The sequence below is a fragment of the Ceratotherium simum genome, chromosome 6 (assembly GCF_057802395.1).
Source record: "Ceratotherium simum simum isolate JZ-2026a chromosome 6, ASM5780239v1, whole genome shotgun sequence".
Lineage (NCBI taxonomy): Eukaryota > Metazoa > Chordata > Mammalia > Perissodactyla > Rhinocerotidae > Ceratotherium > Ceratotherium simum.
The window spans coordinates 63,062,502-63,088,228 of record NC_141905.1 but is presented as its reverse complement, the minus strand read 5'-3'; the positions used below and the strand labels follow the sequence as shown (position 1 = coordinate 63,088,228).

At 39.6% G+C, this 25,727-nt stretch overlaps 1 protein-coding gene across 2 annotated transcripts; it reads right to left on the bottom strand.

Moving 5' to 3' along the window:
* Positions 1–2,879: 2,879 nt before the first annotated feature.
* Positions 2,880–11,599, bottom strand: BORCS7 (BLOC-1 related complex subunit 7). 2 transcript variants are annotated; one of them, XM_004428020.3, is made up of 5 exons: positions 11,424–11,599; positions 4,875–4,937; positions 4,727–4,770; positions 3,723–3,759; positions 2,880–3,214 (listed from the first exon to the last, which is right to left on the bottom strand). In XM_004428020.3, the coding sequence occupies exons 1-4, from the start codon at positions 11,559–11,561 to the stop codon at positions 3,735–3,737; spliced, it is 270 nt and encodes an 89-aa protein (XP_004428077.1). In that variant the 5' UTR covers positions 11,562–11,599; the 3' UTR covers positions 2,880–3,214; positions 3,723–3,734. The 2 variants fall into 2 exon arrangements, with proteins under 2 accessions (XP_004428077.1, XP_004428076.1); XM_004428019.3 differs by having other exon boundaries at positions 3,739–3,759; positions 11,424–11,596.
* Between the last annotated feature and the right edge of the window lie 14,128 nt (positions 11,600–25,727).

Here is a 25,727-nt window from a genome sequence, read left to right as displayed (position 1 = left end):
TTGTCTGTCATAGCTGCACATCCTTCTAGTTGCTGTATGTGGGACACAGCCTCAGCATGGCCGGAGGAGCGGTGCCTCGGTGCGCACCCGGGATCCGAACCCGGGCCGCCGGCAGCGGAGAGCACGCACTTAACCGCTAAGCCACGGGGCCGGCCCTAAAACATACTCTTTTAGAAAGAAATTCCCTTTTTTTTAGTTTTAAGTAAAAATAGAAATTGAATTTTTTTCAAATGCCTTTTTGGTGTACATTACAGCGAGATAAGATTTTATTGTTTTTTATTAATTGTTTTTGCAGCTGTTATATCACCTTTGTGATTCCGGAATTATGTAATTCTTCAAAATATTTCTCTATTCAATTTTTTGAGATTTTATTAGGATTTTTGCTCTGTTAATAAGACTCTCCTAAATTTCCTTGTGTCATCTTGCTTTTTATTTTTTAAAAGGAAAATCACATTTACTTCAGCAAATGAATTGAGTATCTTACTACCATTTTCTATACTTTATTTTTGTGCTTGTGCGTGTGTGAGAGGAAGATCAGCCCTGAGCTAACATCCATGCCAATCCTCCTCCTTTTTTTCCCTTTTTCTCCCCAAGGCCCCAGTAGATAGTTGTATGTCATAGTTGCACATCCTTTCTAGTTGCTGTATGTGGGACGCCGCCTCAGCATGGCTGGACAAGTGGTGCGTCGGTGCGCGCGGGGATCCAAACCCATGCCGCCAGTAGCGGAGCTCGCGCACTTAGCCGCTAAGCCACGGGGCCGGCCCCAATACTTTGGAAGTATATGGAAATGATTTGTTCGTTGACAGTTTGGAAAAGTCTCAGGAAAACCATCACAAGCAAACAGTATTTTAATTTGTTATTCTTTGACAATTTATGGATTATTTCTCATAATGAGTCTGGACATATTCTCTTTTAAATGTCAGTTTTGTAATATTATATCTTTATAGGGAGCCAGACATTTCGATACTGGTAATCAAATTTTTAGCATCAAGCTGACAGATAACTCTTTTCAGATCTAATTGATTTATTTTATGTATCTCCCACTCAATTATAAATTTACTAATTTGTACTTTTATGATTTAGCTGTCACTTTACCAATTTAATGTATAAGAACCAATTAATGGTTTCATATATTTTTCTAATTTTTGTCATTCATTATTGATTTTCTTATTTCCATTTTGATTTCTTTTGTTCTCTTTCTAAATTCTAACCATATACCCCTTAAAAAATGAAAATGTTTATTTCCACCCTTATCCCTAATATAGAGATTTAAAGCATGATTTTTTTTCTTTATAGCACTGCTTTGGTATCATCACATAAATTTTCTTGCATGGAATCTGAATTTCCATTATCTTAAAAATAATATCCTCTAGGGAAGGGGGGAGGGAGGAGGGTGAAAGGGATAATTCGGTACATGTGTGTGGTGATGGGTTGTAATTAGTATTTTGGTGGTGAACATGATGTAATCTATGCAGAAATAGAAGTATAATGATGTACAAAAAAAAAATAAAAAAGAATAAAAATGCATTTATACTCACAAAAATAATAATAATAATAATATCCTCTAGTATGTCTTCTATAACCCAGATGTTATTTAAAGAAGAATTTATTTCCATATATTTGATCACCAGTTAACTCTACATAAGCTGTTCATTTCTATAAAAAACAAACTATCAAATTATGTATATATTTCTGCCTGTTCTCACATTTCTGGCAACTTTTCTTTCATGTATTTGGCATTATGTTCTTTAAAATGACTAAATTCAGTACTACTAGGTTTTCATTATTTAACGTAAATTTTATCTTTATTTACCACTAATATTTTGATTGTGAAATTTATTTTATCAGATACAATGTAAGCAATCATTGCTTCTTTAATATTTTTCTAGCATGATGAAGAAAACTTAGATCATAGCTTTATTTTAATTTTCTTTTCATCTTAAGTATTTCTTTGCTTCTCGTGTACTTGGATGATTAGACTTTGTTTTGTTTTCTAAATTGGCAACCCTTCTTTTTAAAGGTAAATTGAGACCATTTACATCTAATAGTTGTAATAAATGTTTACAGAATGAATGCATAAGTGAATTCCTTCATACCTAGGTTTTTGGGTTTTTTTTTACCACACGTTAATATGCATATGTATAAAGAGGGATAAATGCAATTTGATATGATTGGTCAACCTGACGATATACAATATGAATTAAGCTGGACTCTTATTTGCTTTTTTTTCCTTCAGTGAAAACACCATTTTCTTATGTCAGATTTCTCCCAATCCCTTAGAAAATTAAGAACTGAACTAGAACAGTTTTAAATTCAAACAAAGTTAAAGATATTCAGACTTCACAGGAGACAATGGTAATGCCATTTAACAAGATGCATTCAATGAACAGAGGTAAATGTCTACAAACATAAGGTTTCCACTATGGCACAACCCTACACTGCAATTACAGGAATTCAGCTGCCTTTGCATTTGGCAACAATGTCATACAAGTGAATTTGCTGATGATTAGCAAAATTACAAAATGAACTCAAGGCCACTTAATCAAGAGTCACAACAACAAAGAAACACTAGGAATGCAGGTCAAGGCAGGAGGTTGCAGCTGCCCGGATATGATACCATTTGCCTAATTTTCACTTGGGAATTTGCTACAATGAATAAAACAAGTATCTCTTCTGAACTACTAGAAAAGAAAAGAAAACAAAAGGTATTACCTATCACCATTCTGTGACCATGAAATTAAAATATTTTCTGAATGTATGATTAAAAGAAAAAAAGTCTAAAAAGCAAATTAATCATTCTTATGTGTTCACAAAAGAAGCTCTATTTGTGAATTTAAAACATTACTCAGTATTTGCTTAAGGATCACATTCAGACAATATGGCTTTTGACATATTAAAGTTCTAAGACATCTTTTAATTTTGCTTTAATATCAAACTAAACAGAGCAACTTAAAAACTCAATAAGGGCATGAGTTAGTCCAATTCAAGAAGTGCTTCCAGAATTCAAGCACCTAGCTTCTTTGCAGGAGAAACTAGACATCACCACAAATCGTTTCTCATTTAACTTTTGGAGGAGAAGATGGAAAACCAAACCCACAGCACAATGGCTGTGTAAGATATTGCCTCCTCAGCATCAGTGCTTTAGCCCTCTTATAAGCCGTTCTATTTCAACAGATGATTCAACTGGTCCTGTAGATCTGATGACTGCTCAACACTAGAAATTAGAATAGAGAAACAGGTTTATCTGGAATGAACAGTAAAGACATCTCTTTGTACAAACCATTTGTACTTTAATGCGTAAGTACTGCTAAAGCTAAATGAAATTTATATTGGCCCACTAAGGTTCCAGAAGTGTTTAAACTAGGAAGAAAGTTTTGTAAAGCCAATTAGTAGTGTAAACAATATTGCAAGGGTCAGATTTAATCCACTTAAAAAAAAAAGGCTGTTTAATGACTTTAGCACATTTACTCTACTTAATGAATATTACCAAGGTAAAAGGATTTCTACTCCTTAAGGTTGGTTTCTACACCCTGTAACTTTTAGAAAGCCTTTACTAGCAGTGAATTGACTTACTGCACGTCTTTGAAATATACTGTCCCAAATGAGGTATCCCAGAGCATATGTCAATTTAAGGGCATATGTCAAGCAGAGTTTTTCACTGATCCTAGGCCCAGCAGTATAATTCCCCCTAGCCTGCTTCAGTTGGTCCCCCACTCCCCTACCTTTGGGGCTACTTACTTCTTCTGAATAGCTTCTTGCCTAAATCAGAAAAGGAAAGAGGAAAATAAATATAAGAAAACTCAGTGAACTAGCAGAAATTATTTGTGGCCAGACATATATAGGCAAAACAATTTCCAGCTTATGTCACATCCTATATTTCTGTCCATCCTATCCGAAGATTGTGCTATTGAACCACTGTTCAAGATTTGAGTGGATGGATTCCATGCTGAAAGGATGGATTCTAAACCTCAAGAGGTAATAATACTCTATCAGAGTGAGGAATGTGTCCAACAAACTACATGCATGGCTCAAATTCAGCTTGGATATGTGGAGTCAAACGGTCAAATATCTGATATGTACACATCCAAAGAATGAACATCTAGCTATTTAAATATCAAGAGTTAAATTCCCAATCATACATTTCCAATAGGTACATAAATATAATATTAACTACATAAAATATGAAACAAAATGAAGTAACATGAAAAGCTAATTAAATTATAATTTTATCCAAAATTACAATAAAGAAGAAGTCTCTGTATTTCAAAATCTCCTGGATGATTTACATGTAGCTAGGGCTGGGTTACATGTGAGGTACAGGTCACAATTACACTTGATTCCCTCGTGAAGGAACAAATGCCCCAGGAGAAACCTCTCGGGCACAGTCAACAAATACTGATTAAGTGCCCACTAGGTGTCAAGCATTGTGCTAACACGGTCCTGGCATGGGCCCTGCTCTTATGGGGTGTACAGTTTCTCCCTCTGAGGAGCCCTCAAATGAACACAGAGAGGTTCACAAAAGGTGGTCCCTGCTCCAGATCTCACCTCCTACCCCAACTTCTGCAGTCTCAGGCATCTTTTCCAGAGGGAACTCATCCTTGACTAACCCTACCTTTACTCCCAACTCTTGCCTCCAGAAGAAAATGTGCCAAAGCACAAAGGCAACGAGCAGCAGCCTGAGGATAATGACTTTGTAGCAAGTGGTCACTGGAGAGAGCATACTCACTGGTATTGAAGATGTGTTGTTATTATTGCCATTTTCCTTAAACTCTGCATTTAAAAAAAAAAAAAAGAGAAATAGAACATTCCAATTCTCTTGTAGCCACATAAATGATGTATATAAAACCCAATTCATAAAAGAAATTGTTTCTTACATCTTCTGAGTGCAAGATGGCATCTTCCTGTAGTACCATGTTTCGAGCTGCCTGACCCAGCAGCTGGAAGACAAAAATAAAATGGTAATAATCAAAATTTCCAAACTTCCTGTAATCTTCGCTCTACAGCTGTTATACCACTGCCCTCTCCCCTGCCCCACCACCCCACCCCATACAACTACAAACACTCCACATGTAACAGAGGATAATTTTCCATTTGTTCATGTTGAAAATTCATCTCGTCACTATGGCAGTTCTGGCATGGGGTCGACATCTATTCCAAAGGCCACTGCCTGAGAAATCAAGAGCCCCATAACTGCTGAGGTCTCTGCACAGCTTGTTACTCAAGCGCCGAGAGGAGACGTCTGCAAAAAAACTTTGGCTCCACAAGCCCGGGGAGAACCGAACTTCTGATTCTTTAAGACCAATTTGAGATTTGGGACGGTTTGACGGGAGTGAGGGAGCAAGACTTAGGGTAGGATTGAAAAGGACAGAAGGAATGTAGCTGTTTAGAAATGGAATGAGAGGGCCGGCCCCGTGGCTTAGCGGTTAAGTGCGCGCGCTCTGCTGCTGGCGGCCTGGGTTCGGATCCCGGGCGCGCACCAACGCACCGCTTCTCTGGCCATGCTGAGGCCGCGTCCCACATACAGCAACTAGAAGGATGTGCAGCTTTGACATACAACTATCTACTGGGGCTTTGGGGGAAAGAAATAAAATAAAATAAAGAAATGGAATGAGAGAGACAGAGAAAAAAGTGGCATGGGAAGAAGCTTGGGGTTTCAAGTGGGAAACCACCACATGAAGGATGGCCAGATCGGGCTGGGGAAGAGAAAAGAAAGGAGAATGTGGAAGCAGATTTTCGTGAGTTCACTGATAGTGGGGCCCCAAGACCAAGAGAGGAAAGCTGGGCTCTGACTCAGCAGGGTGGCCCATATTAAAGGAGACCTGACTCAATGAGCACTGAGAGGCAAGAAGAGATCAGCAGAGGTTTCTGGCCTACTGTTGCACCCTGTTCATGGTGGACATGAAGTCCAGCCATGTAAAGAGAGCTACTGTTACGTGTATCCTTCTCTGTTCCTTGGGTCAGAGAGATTCTCGTGAAAGGGGACACTGCTACAGGCCCCAGATTCCTTCCCCCACAGCAACTTTTATTTATTTATTTCTCTCTTTCTCTCTCTTTTTTTTTTTTTGTGAGGAAGATCGGCCCTGAGCTAACATCTGCCAATTCTCCTCTTTTTTTGCTGAGGAAGACTGGCCTTGGGCTAACATCCATGCCCTTCTTCCTTTACTTTATATGGGATACCGCCACAGCATGGCTCAACAAGCGGTGCGTCAGTGCGCGCCTGGGATCCAAACCCGCAAACCCCGGTCGCCGCAGGAGAGCACGCGCGCTTAACCGCTTGCACCACCGGACCGGCCCGTCTCTCTCTCTTTTTTTTTTTTTTTTTGCTGAAGAAGATTCGCCCTGAACTAACATCCATTGCCAATCTTCCTCTTTTTTTTTTTTGTTTGAGGAAGATTCGCCCTGAGCTAACATCTGTGCCAATCTTCCTCTATTTTGTATGTGGGTCGCTGCCACAGCATGGCTGATGAGTGGTGAAGGTCTGTGCCTGGGATCCAAACTTGTGAACCTGGGCCACCAAAGCAGAGTGCACGAACTTAACCACTATGCCATGGGGCCTGCCTCAATTTATTTCTCTTTTTAATGTAAGTTTTAAAATTAATAAACACTTACATGCTTGTAAAGTCAAAATAATAAAATAAGACCTTCTAACTCTATGCCTTTCCCTCTCTTTTTTTCCTCTCTCCTATGCACAAATATTTTTATTAGTTTTTGGTTTATCTTTCCATTGCTGCTTTTTTTTTTTTAATCATATGAAGTTCGGGATTTTTTTGTTTTGTTTTGAGGAAGATTGGCCCTGAGCTAACATCTGTTGCCAATCTTCCTTTTTTTCTTTTTTCTCCCCAAAGCCCCAGGACATAGTTGTACATCCTAGTTGTAGGTCCTTCTAGTTCTTCTATGTGGGACACTGCCTCAGCATGGCTTGATGAGTGGTGAGTAGGTCCGCGCCCAGGATCCGAACTGGTGAACCACTACACCACTGGACCAGCCACCATTGTTTCTTTTGAAAACAATGGACATATGTAAATATTCTCCCCCTCCCTTACTTAAAATATAACATACTATTCGCCCTCTTCCATACCCTGCTATTTTCACTTGACAATACATCCTAAGATGGATCTGCAGCAATATATATTGAATCTCCTCATTGCTCTTTTATAGCTGCAGAGTACTCCACTGCAAAGATGTCCCATAAGATTATTCAACCAGTCCTCCACTGTTGACTTTGGTGCTGCTTCCAGTCTTTTGCTATTATACGTAGTGCTACAAAAAATACCTGATATATTTTTGCCAGCATATCTTTGGGATAGACTCATAGAATCGTGATTGTGATTGCTGGATCAGAGGGTTTTAATTTTGCTACATATTGCCAAATTCCCCTCCATTAATGTTATACCATTTTACATTCCCATCCGCAAAGAATGAGAGTGCCTATTCCCCCTTGTGGCCACTTCTAAGCGGCAAACTCCAAACTCCTATAGTTGAGGGATGGTGACTGACAAACTGATGGCAGAAAGAAAGAGTTCTAACAGAATCTACCTCATTCATTCACTTAGTCATCCAATAAATATTAAGTGCTTATGATATGCCAGTAAGAGACATAGCCCCTGTCCTGAGAGGCTCATAATCTGGGGTAACAAAGAGGACACAGGCACTAGAATGAATACTTTGTGGTACATGCTGACGGAGAAGCACTCGATGCCCTGGGAGTGGGGGGTGCTGGGGGTGGGGGTGGGGTTGTCTAACCCATTACAGGAGTAGGTGTTTAGGGAGGACTTCCTAAAAGAAGTGACTTCTAAGCTGAGATCTGAAGGCTGGGGTTTAGAATACCTCTTAAGTGTAATTTTACAGAAAAGTAGCATGATCAGATTTACAGTGTAGTAAGCAGAATGGACTAGAGGGGGGAATGAAGGCAGAGAGATTGGTTAGGAGAACCTTACAGTATTCTAGGCAAGCAATGAGAGTGGCCTGAGCCACAGAAGTGGCAGTAAAAAAAAAAGCGGGTGGGGGGGGCGTTGAGAGACATTTAGAAGATAGACTCGGGGGACATGTGACTGCCTGGAATGCAGGGGCTGTTGTAAGGCCAAGGCCTTTTCTTTGATGACAGTATTCATTGGCATTCTCCATCATTTTGTTACATAAACCAACCACGCACATAACATATCATCTAAGATTTCCAGTTTTGGTTTCTTTAAAGTGGAACAACATCTTGAATACACCTGTAAAACTGTCTGAGTACAGAACTTTTTAGATTTCTACATATTTTCCCCCCAGGCTTTTACCATTGTCTTGCTCATAATTAACTCAATAGCAGTTTGGCTTACTACTCATTTTCAACAAGTATTTCTGATTTTTAACTTAATTTTCATAGCAATAGCAACCCTCTTTTTGCACTCATATTTCATCATTTTCCACATTATTTCATTAACTAATGTATTGCAATAGCAAGTATAAGTGCCTTACATCAGTTTAGAAAAACACAATGGACTCTTACTAAGCACACAACTCAACTGGCAGAGCAGATGTGCAGGTGTCACAAGCATTCACGGTGCTGTGGGCAAAAGCTGGTATGTTTTCCCTCACTTTGTGCTCCAGCCATACTGGCTTTCTTGCATTCCTGCACACATTCCCATCTCAAGATCTTTGCATTCGCCACCTCCTCTACTTGGAACTCTCTGCCTCCAGATGTCCATATGGCTTGCTCCCTCACTTCATTCAAGTGTCTGCTCAACTGTCACCTCCTTAGAGAACCCTTCCCTGACCACTCTATTTAAGGTAAACCCTTTCATCCCTCTATTCCCAGCTTTCTTTTTCTTCATAGCATTTATTACCACCTGATTTTTTTGTTTCATTTGTTTGTCTGTCTCTTCACTAAAATGTAAGCTTCTAAGTACAGGGACCTAGTTTTGTTTACTGCCCTCTCACTTGTACCTAGAACAGTTCCTGGCACATGGCAGACACTCAATAAATATTTGTTAAGTGAATGCTGTGGAATGAGTGTTTTACACTTGGAAACTGTCAGCTAATCAAACAAAATAGCTATGTGGAGACTGCTAGAGAGAAGAAATGCTCTGTGGGCTAAGAAGGATTGAAAATCAATAAGACACTCCAATAACCTCATAGTCTAGTAAAAGAAATGGCAAAAATATACAAGTAACTATTAAAAAAGGCAATATGGTATGTGACAAGCGGCATGTAAGAGATCTAGTAAAAAGATAAAGTTCAGAGAATTGAGAGATGACATATCAACCCTGTCCCAGAAAGCTGGACTGATTTCAGTTTAACTCAATCCACCCCCTTACTGAGCACCCACTCTAAATCTACTACAGAAGAAGCCCATGTGAAAAATACACAAGGGAGGGGAAGGAGTAAGCCATATTAGGGCAATCAATAATGGTACAGCGGCTTTTTGGCCACTTAATCCAGCTAGTACCACAGGAAAGGTGGTGCCCAGGAGTATGGGCCTAGAACCGGTCACCTAGGTCTGAATCCTAGCTCTACCCCTTCCTAGCTACTGTGTTACCTTAGACAAGTTAAATTCCTCTCTATATCCTCTTTGCAAGAAAATTACCTTCTTATTAGTATTTGTAAAGGACTTCATGAATTAAACTACAGAAAACACAGCAGTGCCTAGCACACAGCAGATAGTCAATAAACGTAAGTTTATTATGATGAATATGGATGTTCAATACATACTGGTGGTTAACTGTAAACACCATCTATTTTTTTACATTTATATATTTATACTATTTCTTTGAAAAAAGATTCAAGGCAACTTATACCAAACCAAATACACGTGTGTCTGTGTGTATATATGTATATGTATATACATATATATACACACACACATATTTACACACACACACACACACATATATATATACATGTTTTTTAAACAGAATCTAAAAGCCATGAAAAGGAGAAGGAAGTAAATATGTCTACCACTAAAACTGACATAGGAACTTCTGTGCAACCAAGGCAAAAAGTGAAACACAATGAGTTGCATAATTCTTATTTGGTAAAAGGCACTATAACTATTCTTCAAAAAAGATACTTTCCTCTGATACTGAATCCTAAAAAAAGCATATCATGTGGGGACCTCACACAAAGCATATTTGGGATCACCAGATCAATGACTTCAACAATAGCCTTATGGTAAATGCAAAGACTTTCTTGTAGCCACTATCAATAAAAGCTAAGGACATAACACAAAAGCTAATTCTGCAAAGACAATTCTACCAGACCCTAAACTAACATGAATAAAGCTGGCTATGAACATTCATATACAAGTCCAAAGACTCGTGCACATATTATTCTTGCTACTGCAACTATGTAACTTGATGAAATAATATAGAAACTGATGAAATACGAGTTTAAAAAGAGAAAGTTGCTATGGTTATGAAAACTAAATTGAAATCAGAAACACCTGTTGAAGATAAGTAGCTAAGACACGCTGCTATTGAGTTAATTATGAGCAAGACAATAGTAAAGGCCTGCAGGAGAAATTCAAAGAAGTCTAAAAAGACATGTACTCAGATTTTTTTACAGGTGTATTCAAGATGTTGTTCCATTTAAAGAAACCAAAACTGGAAATCTTAGATGGTATGTATTGTGCATGGTTGGTTTGTGTAATAAAATAATGGTCATGTTTTCACTTCTCTTGAGTAAAAATCTAGGAGGGGAATGGCTGGATCATTAGACCCATTTTGTTTGTGGATGGGCATCTAGGTTGTTTCCAGTTTGGTGCTATCATGGATAAAGGTGCTATGAACATGTACAAGTCTTTGTGTGGGCATATATTTTCATTTCTTTTGGGTGAATATCTAGGAGTACAATGGATAGGTCTTTTTTTGGAGAGAGACAGAATGTACACATATCAAGCTTTCTGGTGTGAACAGCCATCAAATAATTCCATTCACGGAACCAGCCAGAGGATGATGAGGGGGAAATCAGGGCAAAGGAGATAGCTAATCTAAAAAAGAGAAACAAGAATGTGGCCAGAAAGAAGTTAGAAAAGAATAAATCTATAGACAGATGATGCACAAAAGTGTGGAAAGAATCTGGGTTGTTGAGGGCAAAATCATGCGGAATTTGAGGGCCGAAAGGGACAGATCTTCACTAGCGACAACCCCGAGAAACAAATGAGGAACTGGTTAGGACTTCTATCTCATTCACCGTCGGGCGGCAATCTCCGCTTTAAAGCACAGACTCCCATGATCTCGTTTCTTTACTCCCATACACCGCTAGTCCGACCCAAAGAACTACAGATCCCAGAATACAACACGCGCCCTCCACGAACGACTTCTAGTCTCCCGCACCAGTTCGCAGCCTACAATTCCCAGGATGCAACGCGACCCTCCTCCCACAGCTATGAAAGATGGGGAGTCCCTGGAGCATTAGGCCTGGAGAGTCCACTCCCAGCTCACCTCGGAGCTCCGGGAGCCCTTCAGCACCTGCTTGGTGAGCGCGATCACGTCAGTACCACAGGTGTTCACCTTTTCTGTGAGAAGCCCCTTCACAGACTGGCCGAATCGCGCCTGCGAATCCGGCGTTCCAGTAGCCATCACCCCAACTAGTGAACGCCTCCGCACAGGCGATGGCGAGTCGCTGGGGCCAAAAGACCGGCAAAGCGGAAGGGAAAGAGGAGGTCTCTCTTTTCCTACCGTGGGAAAAGGGAGAGACGCATGTGCCCAGCGGCCGTTGACCTTTGCTAACTTTAAAGTCGTTTGAAACATTCAGCTGATATCCTGAGGAGGAGAGGGCCCAGGCAAACATCTTGGAGGGAGTGGAGGACAATATCAGTAAATCAGTGGTTTAGAATCAGAAGGGCTGGATTATAGTCCCACTTCTGCCGTTTACTTGTGTGACTGCAAAGTACTCAAACTGTGCATGTGTGTTCCTCGTCTGTAAGATTGAAGTAATAATGTTAAAGTCTCCAAAGGGTTATGAGAATGAATTAAGATCATTCAGATCAATTTTAATAATCATTTCATGAACTAAATATCAAACTGTGCTAGGCTGAGGGTAGAGATAGAAATGAGATACAGTCCTTGTCTCCAGGGAGCTCCCAGGATAATGAGGTTGTTACTGCCCAAAGTGGCCTCATCTGCCGGTGGCAAGACATGCCAATAGTCAAGAGGCAAGGTGATAGGAGAGAAAGGAATTTTTATTACAGCTTGCTAGCAAGGGGGAAGATGGCCAACTAATGTCTGAAAGAACCATCTTCCAGAACAAAGACTATAGGCCAGTTATATAAGGGGCTGGTCTCTGGGTAGGGGAAGCATCTGGTCTGTGGGTGGGGGCATCCATCTGATCTCCGGGTAGTGGCAGACATCTGGTCTTAGTTCCTTATAGTCTTTTGTTTTACTGGATATGCGTCAGAGACCACAGCAATGCCCTATACCCTGATCTTTGGGTTGTCATTGATAATGGCTATCAGCATAGACTCTCTACCCCAGGGGTCATCACATTCATAAGGAACTCAAAAGAACAAAATTATCAACTTACAGCAGCTAGGAGGAGCCATAAAATCTACAGAGCATGTCTGAGTTAGTTAATCAGAAGTATTCAAAGTTACAATAGGGTTTGTTTTCTACAGTATGGCTTCTCTTATGTCAACCTTGTGTAGAGCTGGTGTTACTGCACCAGGTCTGTATTTGCTTGCAGCCCGAAAAGCCAATCACCAAGATGATGAGGTTGCAAAGAGAGAGAGGGTTTAATCACAAGGCAGTCAAGTGAGGAAAATGGGAGAACAAGTGTCGAGTCCACCTCCCCAGAAATAGGGACTCAGGGATATTTAGGGGGTAAGGGGCAAGGCGGTCTGAAATGTGGAAATAGATGATTGGAGGTGAGGAGAGTGAGGTAATTGATGATCTGCACAAGCGTAGTCAGACTTCATGCCTCTTCATAGGACGCATGTTCACAAAATGGCAGCGTTGGCATGATCTGAAGGCGGAGTTTTTAGCCTCTTGACATCAAAAGGTTGCTTATCGGACATCTGTGTGGGCCCAGTTGATGAGTTGGTGGTCTCAACAGGCCTGAAGTGGACAAGGAGTTCTAATTCCTGAAAATCAGCTCAAACATCCATTACCGTGGTGACCCAGGCTTCAAGGAGATGTTATCTATAGGAACCTAGTGGGAGTCAGATAGCATATTGCCCAAACAGCACAGTTAACAATGGGCAGGGGAACAACTAAAAACTACAATCAGTAATTGCAAAAAGGAAAAAAAAAACCTTTAGTTCCTAGTTACTTAATCATCATTGGCTAACTGTTTGCCAGTTTCACTGGTATCGATTCCCCCCTTTTGTTGTTCATCCCTCAATCTGAAGGATATCCTGTTGTTCCATCTTATTGAACCAGTCTCTTAGTAAGACAGTGATGCAAGTGGGCTCCCAAAGTTAGGCCTATATTGTGTAAGCAAGTAACCAGGTATTTAATAAGAAGCATTTCCGGAGACAAAAAGAACAACAAGGTTAATGGTGGGAGCAAATTATAAACCAGTTTCTGAGCCCAGGGGGCAGCCAGTCAAAAAGATTTCTAGATGCCAGAGTCGAAGTATCTTTTGCAGTTTGAAATGTCTCTGATGATGTCACTGGGTATTCAGGTATTTTTCTCAGTGGCTTACATAGCAACAGACATGAATCTCTCTTAGGTTTATATCAAGTCCTCCACCTTCAGTTTGCAAGGCTTCAGGAAAAAGTAGGTTCAGTTCTCAATGATTCCAAATGAAAATGATGGAAAAAATTGAAAACGTTAGTTTGGAGATTTGCAGCCAGATATTTCAGGAGACTAGAAGAATTCAGGATCCAGTCCAGTTAACAGATATAAAACAAAAACCTCAAAGAAAATTAACAGAACTAGAATCTAATATCCATGAATGTGTACTATAGTGTCTACTGAAACATAATTTTTCTCTAAAATCATCCTCATTTTTTATAAAAGATAGCCAAATTAAGACTAACTGGTTTGCAAAATAAGTCGTTTCAATAAAACTTGATCCAATTATTTACATAAGTACAGCAAGAGTAGCTATTGATCATATAGACTCTTTTAAATCTACTTTGCTGGAACTGTTTCTTTCTACTGATGTCATAATAGTTTATAACATTGTGAAATTTTAGTTGTACATTATTGTTTGTCAGTCACCATATAAATACGCCCCTCTCGCCCCTTCCCCTGGTAACCACCAAACTGTTCTCTCTGTCTATGTGTTAGTTTATCTTCCACATATGAGTGAAATCATATGGTGTTTGTCTTTCTCTGTCTGGCTTATTTCACTTAACATAATACCCTCCAGGTCCATCCATGTTGTTGCAAAAGGGACAATTTTGTCTTTTTTAATGGCTGAGTAGTTTTCCATTGTATATATAAACATCTTCTTTATTCAATCATCAGTCGAGGGACATTTGGGTTGCTTCCACTTCTTGGCTATAGTGACTAATGCTGCAATGAACAGAGGGGTGCATAAGCCTCTTTGGATTGTTGATTTCAGGTTCTTTGGATAAATACCCAGTAGTGGGATAGCTGGATCATAAGGTATTTCTTTTTTTTTCTTTTTTTTTTTTTTCAGTATAAACTTTCACTCAGCTTTAATTACAATTATGCATTTTAAATTCAAACAGGTGACCAAAGGTAAAACATTCATTCAGAAAAATTTGATTACAAAGGTGGGCAACTGGAAAAGAATTTTCTATTAAAAATACTTAGTACCACAGGTATTCCTGTACTTACAAAGTATAAATAGATCTAGGAAGTAACCTACTGGATTTCTATTTTTAATTTTTTCAGGAACTTCCATACTGTTTTCCATTCCATTCCACCAGTTTGCATTCCCACCAGTAGCAAATGAGGGTTCCCTTTTCTCCACAACCTCTCCAACATTTGTTATTTTTTGACTTGGTGATTATTGCCATTCTAATAGGTGTAAGGTGATATCTTAGTGTACTTTTGATTTGCATTTCCCTGATTATTAGTGATGTTGAACATCTTTTCATGTGCCTATTGGCCGTCCGTATATCTTCCTTGGAAAAATATCTGTTCACATCCTCTGCACATTTTTTAATTGGTTGTTTGTTTTTTTGTTGTTCAGTTGTGTGAGTTCTTTATATATTACGGAGATTAACTCCTTCTTGGATATATGATTTGCAAATATTTTCTCCCAGCTGGAGGGTTGTCTTTTCATTTTGATCCTTGTTTCATTTGCCTTGCAGAAGCTCTTTAGTCTGATGAAATCCCACTTGTTTATTTTTTCGTTTGTTTCCCTCATCTGAGTAGACATGGAATTCGAAAAGATCCCTCTATGACCAATGTCAAAGAGTGTACTGCCTATATTTTCTTCTAGGAGTTTTATAGTTTCAGGTCTTTTCTTCAAGTCTTTGATCCATTTTGAGTTAACTTTTGTATGGCAAAAGAAAATAACCTACTTTCATTCTTTTGCATGTGGCTGTCCAGTTTTCCCAGCACCATTTATTGAAGAGATTTCCTTTCTCCATTGTATGTTCTTAGCTCCTTTGTTGAAGATTAACTGTCTGTAGATATGTGGTTTTAGTTCTGGGCTTCAATTCTGTTCCATTGATCTGTGTCTGTTTTTGTACCAGTACCATGCTGTTTTAATTATTATAGCTTTGTAGTATATTTTGAAGTCATGGATTGTGATGCCTCCAGCTTTGTTGTTTTTTCTTAGGACTCGCTTAGCTATTCAAGGTCTTTTGTTGCCCCATATGAATTTTAGTATCCTTTGTTCTATTTCCGTGAAGAATGTCATTGGGTTTCTAATTGGGATTGCATTGAAACTGTAGATTGCTTTGGGTAGTCTGGACATTTTAACAATATTGTCTCCCAATTCATGAACATGGGATGTGTTTCTATTTATGTCTTAAGTTCTTTAAGCAATGTTTTTTTAGTTTTCATTGTACAAGACTTTCTCCTCCTTGGTTGAGTTAATTCCTAAGTATTCTTTTTGATGCTATGGTGAATGGAAGTGTTTTGTAATTTTGTAATTTCCTTTTCAGTTTTGTAATTTTCCTTTTCAAATTTTTCTTTGTGTGTAGAAATGCAACTGATTTTTGTGTGTTGGCTTTGTATCCTGCTACTTAATTTATTTGTTCTAATAGTTATTTTGTGGAATCTTTAGGGTTTTCTACATATAAGATCATATCATTTGCAAACAAAGATAATTTTACTTCTTCCTTTCCACTTTGGATGCCTTTATTTCTTTTTCTAGCCTAATTGCTCTGGGTAGAACTTCCAGTACTGTGTTGAATAGAAGTGTTGATCTTTGTGCTGATCAAAGTGGATATCTTTGCCTTGTTCCTGATCTTAGAGGAAACACTTTGTCTTGCACCATTGATTATGATGTTAGCTGTGGGTTTTTCACATATGGCTTTTATTATGTTAAGGGAGTTTCCTTCAATTCCTAGTTTGTTCGGTGTTCTTCTCATGAAAGAGTGTTGAATTTTGTCAAATACTTTTTCTGCATCAGAAGAAATGATCATGTGGTGATCTTTTTCTATTTTTCTTCATTCTGTTGATGTGGCATACTATGTTGATTGTTGTATGTTGAATCATCCTTACATTTCAGGAATAAACACATTTTGGTCTTGAGTGTAATCCTTTTAATATGCTGCTGAATTCTGTTTGCCAGCATTTTGTTGAGGATTTTTGCATCAATGTTCATAAGGAATATTGGTCTGTAGTTTTCTTCTGGTGTCCTTATCTGGCTTTGGTATCAGGGTAATGCTGTCCTCACAGAATGAGTTAGGATGTGCTCCCTCCTTAATTTTTTGGAAAAGTTTGAGAAGGATCGGTAGTAGGTTTTAAAAAGTTTGGTAGAATTCACCAGTGAAGCCATCAGCTCTAGGGCTTTTCTTTATTGGGAAATTTTTGATTACTGATTAAATCTCCTTATTAGTTATAGGACTATTCAGATTATTTTCTTTTGGTACTTTGACTATATCAGCCCACTGTCTTATGGCCTCCAAAGTTTCTGATGAGAATTCCGCTGATAATCTTATTGAGGGTCCCTTGTATGTGATGATTCACTTCTCTCTTCCTGCTTTCAAGATTCTTTGTCTTTTTAACTTTTGAATGTTTGCTTATAATGTGTCTTGATATGGGTCACTTTGATTTCTTCTTATTTAGAATTCATTGAGCTTCTTGGGTGTCTATATTCGTTTATCTCATTAAATTTGGGAAGTTTTCAACCACTGTTTCTTCAGATATTCCCTCTGCCCCTTTCTCTCTCTCTTCTCCTTCTGGGACTTCCGCGATGTGTATGTTGGTCCACTTTATGGTGTCTCACGATCCGTTAGGCTCTGTTTGCTTTTCTTCCATCCTTTTTCTTTTCCTTAGACTAAATTTCCACTGTCTCATCTTCAGGTTTGTTGAGTCTTTCTTCTATTTGCTCAAATCTGCCTTTGAATCTCTCTAGTGAATTTTTCATTTTAGTTATTGTACTTTTCAGCTCCAGAATTTCTTTTCGGGTTTTCTCTCTCTATTGACAGAAGACAGTTCTTTTAAAGTCTTCGTCTAGTATATCTGCCATTAGGTCTTTTTCAGGGACAGTTTCTGTTGGTTTATTTTTTTCCTTTGAATGGGCCATAGTTTCCTGTTCTTTTGTATGCCTTGTGATTTTTTGATGAACATTGGACATTTGGATCTAATGATATGGTAACTCTGGAAATCAGATTTCCCCCTTCCCCAGGGTTTGCATTTTTTGGTTATTATCTTATTTTTTGTTTTTGTTTTTAATTGTTGTAGGTTTTCTCTGTGCTAAGGATTAGCCTGAGGTGTAAATGTAAGGTCTTCTCAGGTCTTTTCTGAGCCTTTTCCTGGGCATGCACAGTCACTTTCTAATTTTCTCCATATGTGCAGTTGTTTTTGAAGGTCCTAGTTTTTAATGTCTGGTTCATGAAAGAGAAAAAAGTGAAAAATGGATGAGGACAAAAAGGGCTCTGGCCCTTTAAACCCCCTGGAAGTCACTTTAGCCAGAAGAGGAGGGGCTTGTGACATGCGGGGACGTCAAACAATAATGGCTGCTCACCTCTTTGTCTGCACTATGACTAGAAATCCCTAATATTTGGACGACAGGGTCCTTTTTGCCCACCCTAGCTCCCACAACCTGTGTGTAGCTGTTCCAGGAACACATGTACAGTTGCCTGCCAATGGGGTGGGGATGGGGGATGGATAGTTGCTACTGTGCTAGGAGCTAAAATTGACTGAAATTAACCATGATTTACATCCAAATCTTCCCCTGGATGTTGCAAGCCTTCAGCAGACCTCCGAGTTCCCAAATAGTTACATCAGATAGACTCTGCCAGTGCAACTGTTGTCTAGGTAGGGAGGTAGATACCTGGTGCTTCCTACTCTGCCGTCTTCCCAGAATCCTCTCTCCCATTTAGTTTTATAAATATTCACTCATCAAATGTCGACTAGGTGTTTACTTTTTGCCTAACCATAATGGACATAACGCAGGGTTATAAAAATGTAGAAGATACCTTCTCTGACTTTGGTTAAGAGCATAGTGTCATTAAGGTAATGTCTTAGTTATCTATTACTGCCTAACAAACTACTCCCAAATTTAGTGGCTTAAGGCAACACCCATTTTATTGGTCATGATGCTGTAGTTAAGGAACTTACCAAGGATGGCTTATTTCTGCTCCAGGTGGCATTTGTTGGGCTCACTCCTGTGGCTGCATTCACCTGGTGGCTGGACAGGGCTGCAAGGCCTGAGGTGGCCTCACTTAAATGTCAGAGGCTGGCTGTCAGCTGGAGTGCCATGGTTCTCCTCCAGGAGTCCTCTCTTGCCACATGGTCACTCATCCTTAGGGCCTTTTCTCCACATGGCCTATCTCTAGCAGAATAGCCTGGACTTCTTTACATGATGTCTGGTTTCCCAGAGAGTAGAAGCTGTCAGGCCTCTTAGGGCTTAGGCCTAGGATTGGCACAGCAGTCTCTTCTGCAGATTCCATTGATCAAAACAAGTCACAAGGCTGGCTCAGGTTCAAGTAGAGAGGAAGTAGACCCTACTTCTTGATGAGAGGAGCAGTCATATGCCTACAGGGATAGGAGGAATTGTTGGTAGCTATCTTTACAGATAGTCTACCATAGGAGTCTAGACAGTCACTTCAATCAATAAAGAATCAAAACAAGTGAATTATAATGAAGTTCAAACTGAATATGAGATGTTTCTCCCCTATTAGAATGTATTCCCCATGAGGGCGGGGATTTTTGTCTGTTTAGTTCATTGCTTTATTCCCAGGCCCAAGAGCAGTGCGTGGCTTGTGATGGAGGCTCAGTGAATATCTGCTGAAGGAAGGACTGCTGAGATGGTGTTGGTAGTAATGGAAGGATTGGTGTAGAGTCGGTTAATTGGGGAAGTCTTCAGAGACAAACATGAATCTGAAGCCAAGGCTTGAAAAAGAGTGATAAATATGAATCAGAGTCTCAGAGGTAGGTAGACAACATTTATTCACTGCTCAACAAATGTTGAGTGCCTGCCTTTGCCAGATGCTGGAGATTCAAAATAAGAGTCCTTCCCGTGAAGCAGGGGATCCCAGCATCTCAGCGTATAACATGTGCTAGAATATAGAAAAGAGAGGATTCTTCTTGGGGTGACAGTGTAAGGCTTCAGCATGAGCATGCACAGATGGGCCTGAGTAAGGCAAGTGGGACTGAAGGGAAAGGCTGAGCTGAAGATACTGCTAGAAAAAGATGGGTATGGGGTGTGTTTGTGTGTGTGTGTGTGTGTGAATGAGAAAGTTGGAGTCTTGAAAATAGTAAGCCGTAGGATTTACTTATCAGATAAATGATAAGGCTCTCCTCCTCTAAGTCCTTAAACATGTGAGTAATGTGAAATTGGATTTGAGAGAGTTTCTGGGTATTTGGTACAAATTTTTTTTATATCATTGATAAGGAGAGTCTCAATGGAAGACCATTTGTTATTAAGATTCATGAGTTAATTAATGGTGATTATTCACATTACTGTAGTTCTATCATTCTTTAGAAGTTTACAAAGATCATTGCTATATATGTGTGACCCAGTGAAAAGCAAAAATAGAAAATTATTAGTATATAGTAGTATCTTCCTTTTCTCCCTCCTTCCACCCAGGGAAGTGATATTAGCCCCAGTTTGTGGTGAATGAATCAGAAAAGGAGGGTGGATAAAGTAGTGAGATGAGCATTTTTCTCTAGGGAAAAAAGGCTGGCAGAGAGAAAGTTTGAGGCAGATTAGTTGGGGTAAGAAGAAATCCATGGCTGTATCCTTGAGAGGTGGGACTCCATGAGATTTTGATGTATGAAGAGCATTTCTAGGTACCTTGCCCTGAGTTGTGTTATGCTTCCACAAGAAGCCTCCTATAAGGAGGTGCTAGGTTTTTGTTTTTGTTTTAAGTTTTTTGTTTTGTGGGGACGTGTAATTGTTGTTGCCGTGTTATTATATCACTGTGCTGAAACTGGCATCAAGATGGCCCAGTGTATTGTGAACATTGGCTTCTTTAGTTCAACGTTGTCACTCCCAACAATTATATGAGATGTTTGGGGCCAGTATTATCATTACTTTGTTTCTTAAATTAGAGGACAGGGAAGCTCCAGAGAGAATAAGACAGGAGCCAAAGGTCAGAGTCCACCGGCTTCTCTATGAGGCCTCAATGTGAAGGCCTGAACTAGGCAGTAGATAAATCTGGAGACCTATTGTTCGGAACCCACTGTATGCACCAGATTACTTAATTGATTTAGAAAACTGAAAATGTGTAGGACAAAGACAGGGCCCCAAACCTTAACTGTAACCAGTAGTATTATTACTTTTTGGACTGAAACCTGTGGATGCTCAGAGGTCTGCCTGAAAGTTAGTGACACACATACCGTGAAAGCACGTTCATTCGACGCCGAAGGAATCTTCTAGGTCTGTAGTTCTTTAAAAAGTTTTGTTTACATATCCTTCTGAGAATTCTACAAAATGTATGGACATTTTCCCCCAGAAGAATGCACATACGCATACATACAATTTGGCACACAATTTTAGGGAATATCTAGATTCTGTAGCCTACCTAGAGCATCAAGTGAATTCAGCTCATTAGTTACTAACTTCACCAAGGTTGCTTGAATGAGTTGAAATTCTCTTCCATCATAAAATTCTCATTTTTTTTTGGCAGTTGTTAACTATACCTAAAAGTAGCATTAAAAAAGTAAGCATTCCATCCATAATTAGAGACAAGATTCTTGAGTCCAGCATCGAAACCATGATGGTGCTTTGATCAGTGAGATTGTTCTCCAAGAAGCAAGGCTGTAATGATTTTTGTGACCAACTTTGTCACCTGTGAATGAGTCCTTTCAAAGGGGGCTGTTTTTGACTCCTAAAAACTTTAGCAAATTAGGGGTCCTGGGTATAGGATTTAGAATAAGAAATAGCCTATAGTCACCCTAGTTGTGAAATTACATTGACTTTTGTAATAATGTACTGTTAATTTTATGTAGTTCAAGGTTTTTCTTGTTCTCTTGGGTTTTTTATATACTAGACAGATCCAATTTTAATTGTGAATATTGAGTTCCAGGTAGATAGGAGTAATTTTAACAGTCCCCCTTCACTGAATAACTTCTGTCTATATAGATAAGCAAACTACCATTGCTAAAGCCCTGGCAAGATGTCAGGATGAGCAGGGGAACTTTCCATTATCTTCTCAGCTGTCTTGAACTGTTCCTGAAGAAAATTACACATCATTCACTAACTTTTGTCTTTTCTAAAAACTTAGCTATATTCTTCTTTTTTCTTTTCATCCCCAATTTTATTTGAAGCTACTTCAGCAAATAAAGTTTTATTTTTATTTAGGCTTGCCTTGTATGTTAAGGAAGAAAAAATATTGACTTTATGTGCATTCTTTTATTTTTTTTTGGAGAGGAAGATTGGCCCTGAGCTAACACCTGTTGCCAAACTTCCCCCTTTTTGCTTGAGGAAGAGGGGGCCTGAGCTAACATCTTGTGCCCATCTTCCTCTATTTTGTATGTGGACGCCGCCACAACGTGGCTTGATGAGTGGTGTAGGTCTGTGCCCGGGGTACGAACCTGTGAATCCCAGGCCGCTGAAGCAGGGCTCGCCAAACTTAACCACTGGGCTACTGCGCCAGCCCCTTTATGTGCATTCTTAATTGAAATGAGTCATGACTAACTGCACTAAGAAAATGAAACACTTAAAGATACTTGGGAGTTTTTTTTAATGTCCTCTTCACTCATTTCTTAAACTATAGAGCTCCTGGCTCATTAAAGGTCATTAGTGATTGTATGAACAGTATTGTTGAATAACAACACTGTAACAGCCCCTTATATTTCATGTTCATTAAGCTTTCAAGTAGACAGTGCAAAGGAAAGGGGTGAGGACAGAACAAGCCTAATTCCTGATCTAGAACACTCCTCACTGGCCCTTTATACAGATTTTTGTAATGCAGCAAAGCGATCTTTAGTGTAATTTTGATACTCTTTATCTCCTTCTCCTCCCCCCTCTTTTTTTCGCTGAGGAAGATTTGCCCTAAGCTAACACTTGTTGCCAATCTTACTCCGTTTTGTATGTGAGCCACCACCACAGCATAGCCACTGACAGATGAATGGTGTAGGTCCGCGCCTAGGAACTGAACCCTGGCTGATGAGGCAGAGCATGCCAAACTTAACCACTAAGCCACCAGGGCTGGCCCCTCCTTTCCCCTTTTTGATGTGCGAGGTGTGAGGGCCGTGTGTTTGTCCCTTCCTTACTGTGCAGTGCCTTGAATGATTATTCGAGGGTGTGGAACTTGAAAGATCTTTGTGGCAATTTACCTTCTCATTTCTTTTTTTTTTTAATTTATTTTTTCCCCCCAAAGCCCCAGTAGATTGTTGTATGTCACAGCTGCACATCCTTCTAGTTGCTGTATGTGGGACGCGGCCTCAGCATGGCCGGAGAAGCGGTGCGTCGGTGCGCGCCCGGGATCTGAACCCGGGCCGCCAGCGGCAGAGTGCACGCACTTAACCACTGAGCCACGGGGCCGGCCCTACCTTCTCATTTCTTGCACCCCATCCGCCAACTAAATGGAGAATTTGCATTATTGTTGGAGAGTAAGATGAGATATCTTCAAGATTGAGGTCCAATTTTTATATTTTCCATTGTGATTCCAGGAAATTTTTAATTTTGAAAGAGTGTGTCCCCTTTCTTTACTTTGCCCCCCTCATGACATCCTTCCTAACTAAAACAGGATGGAAATAATTAATGGACAAAAATAAGACATTGATTAAAATGGGTATTTATTTTTATTTCTTTTGGATTACTTACTTTTTAAAATTGTGGTTTAGGGCCGGCCCCGTGGCTTAGCGGTTAAGTGCACGCGCACCGCTGCTGGCGGCCCGGGTTCGGATCCCGGGCGCGCACCGACCCACCGCTCCTCCGGCCATGCTGAGGCTGCGTCCCACACACAGCAACTAAAGGGATGTGCAGCTATGACGTACAACTATCTACTGGGGCTTTGGGGGGGGGGGAATAAATAAATAAAATCTTTTAAAAAATAAATAAATAAAATAAAATTGTGGTTTATATTCTCAGGATTTGAATTGTGACATCTAATTTTCTCTGTTAGGCTGATCTCCCACTTTTTCATATTTAGTTTGCTTAACTTATAATTTGGTTGCTTTATTTCTTAAATTCTATCAGGTGTAGTAAAGCCACGCTACCTTGTAATATTTGAGGGAGTAGAGGGAAGGTGAGTCTAAACTAGCTTAAAATCCTAAATACAGAGCATTTTTCAAGGAATGTTACATTTCCATTTGCATATACGTACATTAAAAACTGGAACCACAGTATGTTACCTAGTATGATCCTTAAGGAATTTGCAATTACCTGAGCCTTGGTTTTGCACGTAAATGATACTTCTAAGTGCTTGAGGCTACTTTGAAAGAGTCTTTAAGTCTAACCAATAACTTTTGGTTATACCCTTGGTTATACCCTTAAATAAGAGTAAAAGAGAAAAAGAGTAAAAGAGAACCTTAATTTTTTTCCTCATAGACAGGGTAAAGGTACATTTAGCTCAGCTATATGAACTATTACATTATTAAGTAGAGTGGAGCTACTAGGATTTTTTTGAGAAAATCTGCAGCTTTTCTCTCCATATATATGTGCATTTACTTGACTATTATATCTGCTACACACACGTAGATATGTATGTGCATATGTGTTACAGTCCCTGAGCATACCACATATTTGTGGACACTTGGAGCAAATAATCTTTGGGTATAAACTAGACTAAGCTTTCTGAGGGCAGGAATCACATACATACCCAGGCGTTCTTCTTACTCCCAAAGTAAACATATTTTTTTTTGCTCAAAGACTTTGCTCAAGTATCCACCTTAATGACGGGCAGTGTTGTTTGAGAGCAGCTCCAACTCCTTTATATTTGGGATGCTAATGAATGGGAAGGGGAGTATGTGCCCAGGGAAGGGCTGGGAGGTGGAGCTGTGCGCTGTCTACCTCCTTGTGAGCGGAGTGTGATTCCTTGCCTGTCCCTGAGTCTCGCGCCTGCCACACCATTACTGCTGTAGTTAAAAGCAATGGCTTTGGTGTCAGCCCTGGGTTTGAACCCCCATGCTATCATTTTCCAGCTGTGGGATCTATCTTGAACAAATCAAGTTAATCTCTCCAAGCTTCCATTTCCTGATCTGGAAAATGGAGATCATAATTACAGCCTCACCAGGTATAGATGCTCTAGGAGACATTTTTGATAGTGGCAAACAGGTGATTTCTGCCCTATTACTGGGTAGATCAGTTTATCGTCTACCTTGCGCAATTAGTCTTCCTCAAAATGGCCATTTGACTAAAAGTATTATCATACATATCTGTATCTTCTCTCTAGGTGGTAGCTTCTCTAGGACATAGTCCTTGTCTTACTTGTTTTTGTAACTGGCTTATAGAACTTGATATTTAGGCGTCGTCCCGTGGCGTAGTGGTTAAGTGCGGCACTCTGCTGCTGGCAGCCCAGGCCCGGATTCTGGGCACACACGGATGTACCACTTGTCAAGCCATGCTGTGGCGGTGTCTCATATAAAATGGAGGAAGATGGCCACGGATGTTAGCCCAGGGCCAGTCTTCCTCAGCAAAAAAAAAGAGGAGGATTGGCATGGATATTAGCTCAAGGCTGATCTTCCTCACAAAACAAAAAACAAAAAAAAGAACTTGATATTCAAGAAATGTTAACTGAATGAAGAGATGATGCATACTCCTTTTTGAGCCTACCATAGTATTTGGATTTCTGGTAATTATGTTTACTTCTTATGTGCATTGATAAACTCATGTGGTGCAAAGTTTGCTATGAGGATGGTGTGCCTTATCCATTTCCAATGGTCAGAGTGGATTGTTGATCTGGTTTGGCTGGATATTTATTAATATTTTGTTGAGGAATTTTGCACATAGGTTTACAAGAGATACTGGTCTGTAGCTTTCTTATAATGTTTTTGTTTGGCTTTGGTATCAGGTTAATGCTGGTCTCATAAAGTGAGTTGGGAAGTGTACCTTTTCTATTTTCTGTAGATTGTATATAATTGGTGTTATTTCTTTTTTAAACATTTGGTGGAATTCAACAGTGAAATCATTTGGGCGTGGAGATTTTCTTTTCCCCCAGAAGGTTTTTATCTACAACTAAATTTCATTAAATGTTCAGGTTATCTATTTCATCGTGGATGAGTTTTGATAGTTTTGAATTCTTAAGGAATTGGTCCATTTCA